Here is a 7,500-nt window from a genome sequence, read left to right on the forward strand (position 1 = left end):
GGATTATCGTAATTTCTATCAAATTGAAGTTCTGCGAAAAATTTACGACTTTCTGTAAATTTCCGGTACATTGAGGAACAAAATGGCACTGAAACCTCGCCATGATATAAGCAAATTGGCGGGAATGTGTACTTTCACAAGACTACCCCTGGCCAAACGTAGTGTTTTCGGATCCGTCTCCCAAAGAAATGCACCGATCATGAATCCTAAAAATCGGGATTCAGATCTGATCAAATGAATCTACTCGGAGAGTGAATTCCTCAGATCAATAATCCATTTTTTCGGGTTTTAGTAAAGATTTTAAGGAAATCCGCTTTTGGATACAAGGAACCGGATTTGCATTTCCCAAAAAAAAACCCACCCTCGGTCTACAAACATACTTTAAAAACAAAACATACATGTATCTCTTGTCTTCCTTGACCGTTTATGAGGTTTAAATGCTTTAACGCTTTCAAGAACTCATATCATAATTGAAGTAAGGAAAAGGACATACTGACGCATCGGAGTACAAGAAGTAGCTTTCTCAACTTTTGGATGCCGTTTCTGATAAAAAGGTAAGCAAAGAAAAGACAAAAAATGGCCGGTTCGATGGTAATTAGGAATTTCGTTGTTTGATAAATGAATAGAGAAATTATGTTCATCGATAGCAATGTTTGTACATAATTACATGTGATGTGATGAAATGGACAAGTGATCCTTTCACCTATCTGGACAATTTTAAGTCCTTCACAGGAAGAATTAAATGATCCCAACAAAATGACCTGCTCCAACATGTGTGGCCTCATGGCTCAGTTGGTAGAGCATTGCACTTCCATCGAATCCTGTTGGAGCAACCTGAATTTTTCAGGTGTCTACTTAAACAGAAAATTCCTTTAATTGTCTAGATGAGTGCGAGGATCACTTCTCCATTTCGTCAATACCTCCACTAGAAAACATACATTTCATTTATTCATTCATAATTACATGTGCTTATAGATAATACCAACAATTCCTACTCAACTAAATGTCACGGTGACATGTAGGCTATAAGCCTTCAATATCAAACTTCACTTTACACAGGTAGCCGGCGATCACTGAATTATTTATTTTCAGTGCATTGCATGGCTCAAACAGTTATCTGCAGAAAGCAAAGTTCCCGACCCGGTGAATGCAGGCATTGCTTATTTCAGTGGCTAGCCAAAGCAGTTCGTAAAAGAACAACATGGGCGACCAATTTTAACCATTTCTCTGTGAAGAACTTATCTCTTGACAACTTGCTGACTAAAAACCTCTACAATGTAATTCCTTTCAGTAATTAAAATAATATTCGAAAAACACTTACCATTCTTTTCAAGCTCGTGGTGCCCAAATTCGAACGTGACATCATCGCCAATTAGCACAAATGGCGCCCAGTCTTTTACGGCAGAATACTTCTCCGTCTCTCGAAGAGATTTCATAGCATATTGAAGAGCTAAACTTGCAATTTTTCTATCTGCCAAGTGTTGATAGAATTTTTTCATGAACAGCAAGGTTGCCTCATCATCGATTGCCCAGAGTGACACCAGAACAGACCGGACACCAGCACACAGAAAAGCTCTTGCTATTCCTACTACACCCTCAGAATTGATCTCTCCCCGGCCACTGTGACAAGAGCTCAGAACAACCAGTCTTGCCCGAAGACCAACTGCACGAACATCACTCGTTGTTAACATGAAATCTTCCTTTTCTGGAATGTGGGATGCGCGTTCAGGATTTGGGGCCAAAGCAATTTCTCCAAATTTCGAGTCTCCATGTGCTGCAATATGGATTAAAGCAACTGACTTCATTCTTTTCAACACCTCAGCTTTCGTTGCATTTCTTCCAGTGAGAGGAGTGGTCTGCAGAAGTTCTTCAATCATCTCCACCTCTTGTATAGCGCACGGCAACTGCTCGGAAATGGGGTCACCATTTTCGTCAGTGACTTCCTTTAAGCACGGATCGCCCACAAGCAGAGCTTCACTGTTACTGTAGAAGTTGTCAGGTGCACTTGTGATGAGTTTTAAAGCGGTCAACGAGGGAACAGTACGGATCCTGACAGAGTCACTTAATGCAGAAAAAGGAGCCAAGCAAAATGGTCCATCAGGAACAAAGATTAATTCATCACCTTGAAGCAAGTCTGCAATGGGACTGATTAAGACATCAAACAAAGGCTGCAAAGAGTTATTATCCGAGAGCGTCAAAGACTGAAAGGTCTCGGAAAGAGCTTCCCCACCGCAAAACAAGTGTCTGCGTAGCTTGTTAAGTGTACGATTCTCGCATCGGACAACAGTTCCCGCGCCAATCTGTTTCAAAGTAGTTTCTATCAGTGAAGCAGCACTTCCATGTTTTATTTCCTTTTGCCTAAAGTTTATTCCACTTCCTCCTCTCAGAAGCCAAAAACTGATAGTGTTCCCTTCAAGGGCTATGAAAACTGTTTGTAAGAGCAAATATTTCATGACAGCGCAGATAGTTTCCGTCGTCGCAACTGCAGAGGAAGGTTCTTCATCAACTCCAAATTGCACCTTCAAAATGTCTGTTAAAGCCTGTGCTCGTCCTTGTTCAGCAGCAAACAAAGCATCGTCAACCTCTCCATTCTTTAAAAGTGCTCTCCAGAGAGCTGTGTACGCAAACTGATTTGTGTCACGAAAACTTATTTTCCATGCATCTTCTGAATGAAGAAGACGCCTTGTTTCATCGAAATGTTTTATGCTTAGACGATAAAAACTAGGGCCTTTGCACAACGCGCCTAAATTTTCATGAACAAGACCAAGGTTATAGCAACCGGTTCCCTGTCCTACTGGATCCTCCGTTTCCTTGCATATAGTAAGCTGTTGTTCGCAAAGGAGAAGAGCATTTTCAAGTTCACCCATTCTGTCATAAGCGATGGCGAGATTACCAATGGCCTTTCCCTCCCCGGTCCTATCCCCCACTTCTTTTGCAATGCTAAGATGTTGTTCGTAATACTCTATGGCTCGCTTAAAATTGCCCAGACTTCGATAAGCGTTGCCGAGATTACCATTGGCTCCTCCCTCCCCGGCCCTATCCCCTATTTCCATTGCAATGCTAAGATGTTGTACTCTATGGCTGGCTTAAAATTGCCCAGACTGAGATAAGCGTTGCCGAGATTACCATTGGCCTTGCCCTCCCCGGCCCTATCCCCTACTTCCATTGCAATGCTAAGATCTCGTTCGTAATACTCTAGGGCTTGCTTAAAATTGCCCAGACTGAAATAAGCGTTGCCGAGATTACCATAGGCCTTGCCCTCCCCGGCCCTATCCCCTACTTCCATTGCAATGCTAAGATGTTGTTCGTAATACTCTATCGCTCGCTTAAAATTGCCCAGACTCCGATAAGCGATAACGAGATTACCATTGGCCTTGCCCTCCCCGGCCCTATCCCCTACTTCCATTGCAATGCTAAGATGTTGTTCGTAATACTCTATCGCTCGCTTAAAATTGTCCAGACTCCGATAAGCGATGCCGAGATTACCATTGGCCTTGCCCTCCCCGGCCCTATCCCCTACTTGCATTGCAATGCTAAGATGTTGTTCGTAATACTCTATGGCTCGCTTAAAATTGCCCAGACTGAGATAAGCGTTGCCGAGATTACCATTGGCCTTGCCCTCCCCGGCCCTATCCCCTACTTCTTTTGCAATGCTAAGATGTTGTTCGTCATACTCTATCGCTCGCTTAAAATTGCCCAGACTCCGATAAGCGATGCCGAGATTACCATTGGCCACACCCTCCCCGGCCCTATCCCCTACTTCCATTGCAATGCTAAGATGTTGTACGTAATACTCTATGGCTTGCTTAAAATTGCCCAGACTGAAATAGGCGTTGCCGAGATTACCATTGGCTCCTCCCTCCCCGGCCCTATCCCCTACTTCTATTGCAATGCTAAGATATTGTTCGTAATACTCTATGGCTCGCTTGAAATTGCCCAGACTGAGATAAGCGTTGCCGAGATTACAATTGGCCTTGCCCTCCCCGGCCCTATCCCCTACTTCCATTGCAATGCTAAGATATTGTTCGTAATACTCTATGGCTCGCTTAAAATTGCCCAGACTGAGATAAGCGTTGGCGAGATTACCAATGGCCCCTCCCTCTCCGGTCCTATCCCCTACTTCCATTGCAATGCTAAGATGTTGTTTGTAATACTCTATGGCTCGCTTAAAATTGCCCAGATTGTGATAAGCGTTGCCAAGATTACCATTAACCCCTCCCTCCCCGGTCCTATCCCCTACTTCCATTGCAATGCCAAGATGTTGTTTGTAATACTCTATGGCTCGCTTAAAATTGCCCAGACTCAGATAAGCGTTGCCGAGATTACCATTGGCCTTGCCCTCCCCTGCCCTATCCCCTACTTTTTTTGCAATACTTAGTTGTTGCTTGAGGTACTTTCTGGCCTTTTTAAAATTGCCCAGTCTGTGATAAGCGTTGCCGAGATTGCCACAGGCTTTTCCCTCTCCAGCAATGAAACCTATTTCTTTAAAAATCCTTAATGCTTCTGTGTAATCCCTCTTAGCCTGTTCAAAATAAGCCAAGCCATAATAATAACCACCCAGATTGAAATAAGCAATACCCTCCCCTTTTCTGTTTCCCTCTTTTCTGGAAACGCTAAGCTCTTGTATATGCTGCTCGAAAACCTTCATCCTTTTGCCTGCCATTCTTGATTACAAAAACTCTTGAGAGCAAGGAAGGTCGTCTTTGAAAGAGAGGGCGCACCTTGAAAAATACGAAAGAAAGCATGACAAATTCAATGCACTGTTCACAAATGCGGCAGGTACGTAGCCAAACCAACACTAAAGAGACCGCCGGTCATTACGAGTCTAACAAAGACAATTTTCTGCTGTTGACGTCAAACTCTTTACTTCTTTTGTTGAGCCCTTTGTCTGATTTAAACTGAATTTTTAAAGAAAGAATTGACCGCACAAAATAGACGTATTTAAATGGCATAAATGTGTCCCATATCAGACTTAACTCAGCCAAAGCAATACTGTTGTCTTTTTGTCATCATATTTTCCTGATCAAATCAAAATTGCTCGCGTGATACCACTGTTTAAAGCTGGTGGTCAATCACTTTTTTATGACATACAGACTGCTCTAAATGTCCCCTAGATTCTCAAAGTTTCTCTTGAAAGTAATTATCTATAACCGTCTTGTAAGTAGCTTAAATAAATTACAGCGCATTTACATTACTCCACATCATCACAGTATACATTACACTAAGTTTACGTTTTCTCTACGTTTCGTATTACTAACTCTTTACCACTGACTGACCTGTACAAGACGTCAACCTGCGCTTGATGGCAGTGAACATGCCATAGGTGTGTGTATATTAACATTATAAGGCCTTTGTTACAGTGGATAGAAAAAATTCTGCGTCATAAACGTAAATACTAAGGTGTCCATTACGTCGGCGTAATTTGTTTGGTTTCACGTCCATTGATATATGCACCCGCGCTCCGAAAGAATCAATTCTCGTTCCCTTATTTTTCACGACTTCAGTGATGTATTCAACTACCAGACCTGATTTTATTTGCAGTTGCTGATATGACGATGCTAGTCTCTTAGGTCTGATTATTTGGTTACCTAGTTCAAGGCAAAGAAACTTCCACTAAACTCTCGGAAAACTAATTCTTTATTCTATTTAAGCATCGAGAGAAAAGACGTCATCTTTCAATGCAAATCTGCAAAAATTATTAAAGAACTGAACAAATCCTAGAACGGTCTTTCTTCGGGATGTGCTTGACTAACATCTTTCTTGGAAACCCTGTATTTCTCAATTGGCTTGCAAAATCTCTGAATCCTACAGCATTTAATTTCAGGTGCAGTTCTTTTTCTAAATTCTGTTTAAGAACTCTGTACTACTGTTTAGTTTATCCTTACAGTCATAATTGTGTTATTGTGCATGTACAAATCCAATCTTCGTAGTCTTGTCTCTTTGCAAAAATAGTTCCGAAATCAATCACTGAGACCCAATCTTCAAAGAAATAGAACTATCAAATTTTCGGATATTAGATTACAAGAACTGGGTAAATTTATGTATTCTTATAAACATTCTCTTCCACCATCAAGGTTTTATTCATAATTTTCTATTGAAAACCACGTCTATGACTTTTTCACTAGATTTGAAGAATGATTTTCACATTCAACTCTGTAGAACTATTCTTCGCAACTTCCGCTACCTTCTAAGTACTAGAAAGCTTGTGGCAAAAGAAAAGAGGTTTAAACTGATGCATACTTCCCTTTTTTGCAATGGAAACACGAAATAAACAAAACTAAAGCTTTAGAATACCCTTCAGATTTATCAAATTGTATGGCACCCACTTTGAAATAGGGAGACGAGTAAGGCTTCGAGGACGCTATCTAAAAACATCATTTAGCATTATTGTAATAATTTCGTGAGTATTGCAAGTCGTTTGGCGTGAAAGGTGCACATAAACATCCCTGAACTAAAATTGTCATGAATGCGTTGCTAGTGTTTAGGGAGAAAATTGAAAATTCATCATCAGGTGCTCTCGTCCTCCGCAAGACCTCAAGTTTGATCATTTCACGTCGTTATGAAGACAAGAACGGCAAAGAAATGTATCAAAATGAAAAACGCACGTGCAGCGCGTGCAAAACTATTGTTTTTGCTCATTCAACCTATTGTTATGTTGCGTTCTCATAGCCATTGTCATCGTCGGCCTTTCTTAGGCCTCGTCCACGCTCATCCGGATATTTTTTAATCCGTAACTTTTTCTTTCCGAATTTAACAACAACAACTTCATTTCGATTTTGAGAGGTTTACAGTAATGGAAAATCCTTAACCTAAACAAAGAAATGAAAGAAGAAACGAAAAATAGAAACCAAAAATATTCCCATCCAAACGTAGCGTATTCAAATTGAATTTGCCCGTACACGCATCCGAAGCGTATCCGGATTCACGCTAGTACTCAGGACTCCTCAAGGAAACAGAGGTAACAAAGCATGCGCCATAAAGAAATAATATTGCCCTCGGCAGCCATCTTGAGAATTGATTTCACGGCAAGAAACTGAGCGCGATCTTGTTACGCCATACGGATAAAAAGATTTCCAGATTTACCGTCTTCAAGGTTCTGGATTCATAGTGGATTCAAAAATATCCACTCTGGAGAGCGTATTCAAAACGTTCGGCGTAAGTTCAGGAACTATTGGACTGTCACATCACAGAAGAAGTCAATGGGCTCGCGCCATGGGTCACCCCAACAGTAAACATTCCAAAGGCGGATGACGACATTCATTTGTGCGTCGACATGAGGCGAGCAAGTGGGTCGATAACCAATATCAACTGTAGATGAGTTGCTGCACAACATGAATGGTACAAACGTTTTTAGCAAGCTAGTGTAAATACATTTAGCTGGAACTTCAGCACTCAAGGGTCACGCCAGATCACCACTCTCGTAACACACAAAGGCCATACACATACACAGTTCTAAATGTTTGGCGTAAGTTCAGCAAGTGATCTCCACCAACATGGGAT

General features: G+C 41.5%; 3 protein-coding genes across 3 annotated transcripts in view; all 3 read right to left on the minus strand.

Annotated features, from left to right (window-relative positions):
• Positions 1 to 3,406, minus strand: part of LOC138023172 (tetratricopeptide repeat protein 28-like) — a 25,995-nt gene extending 22,589 nt beyond the window's left edge. The window contains exons 1-2 of the mRNA XM_068870196.1: positions 3,062 to 3,406; positions 1,322 to 2,972 (exon numbers count right to left, since the gene is read on the minus strand). Of these exons, the coding sequence (XP_068726297.1) occupies positions 1,322 to 2,972; positions 3,062 to 3,406 (1,996 nt within the window). The remainder of the gene's footprint in view (positions 1 to 1,321; positions 2,973 to 3,061) is intronic.
• Positions 1 to 7,500, minus strand: part of LOC138024398 (uncharacterized) — a 532,828-nt gene that overhangs the window by 454,886 nt on the left and 70,442 nt on the right. The window lies entirely within an intron of this gene.
• Positions 3,517 to 4,663, minus strand: LOC138023173 (G-protein-signaling modulator 2-like). The gene is made up of 3 exons (XM_068870197.1): positions 4,035 to 4,663; positions 3,607 to 3,749; positions 3,517 to 3,533 (listed from the first exon to the last, which is right to left on the minus strand). Exons 1-3 carry the CDS (start codon positions 4,661 to 4,663, stop codon positions 3,517 to 3,519), a joined length of 789 nt encoding a protein of 262 aa, XP_068726298.1.

Source organism: Montipora capricornis, chromosome 11 (assembly GCF_036669925.1).
Source record: "Montipora capricornis isolate CH-2021 chromosome 11, ASM3666992v2, whole genome shotgun sequence".
NCBI classification, from domain to species: domain Eukaryota; kingdom Metazoa; phylum Cnidaria; class Anthozoa; order Scleractinia; family Acroporidae; genus Montipora; species Montipora capricornis.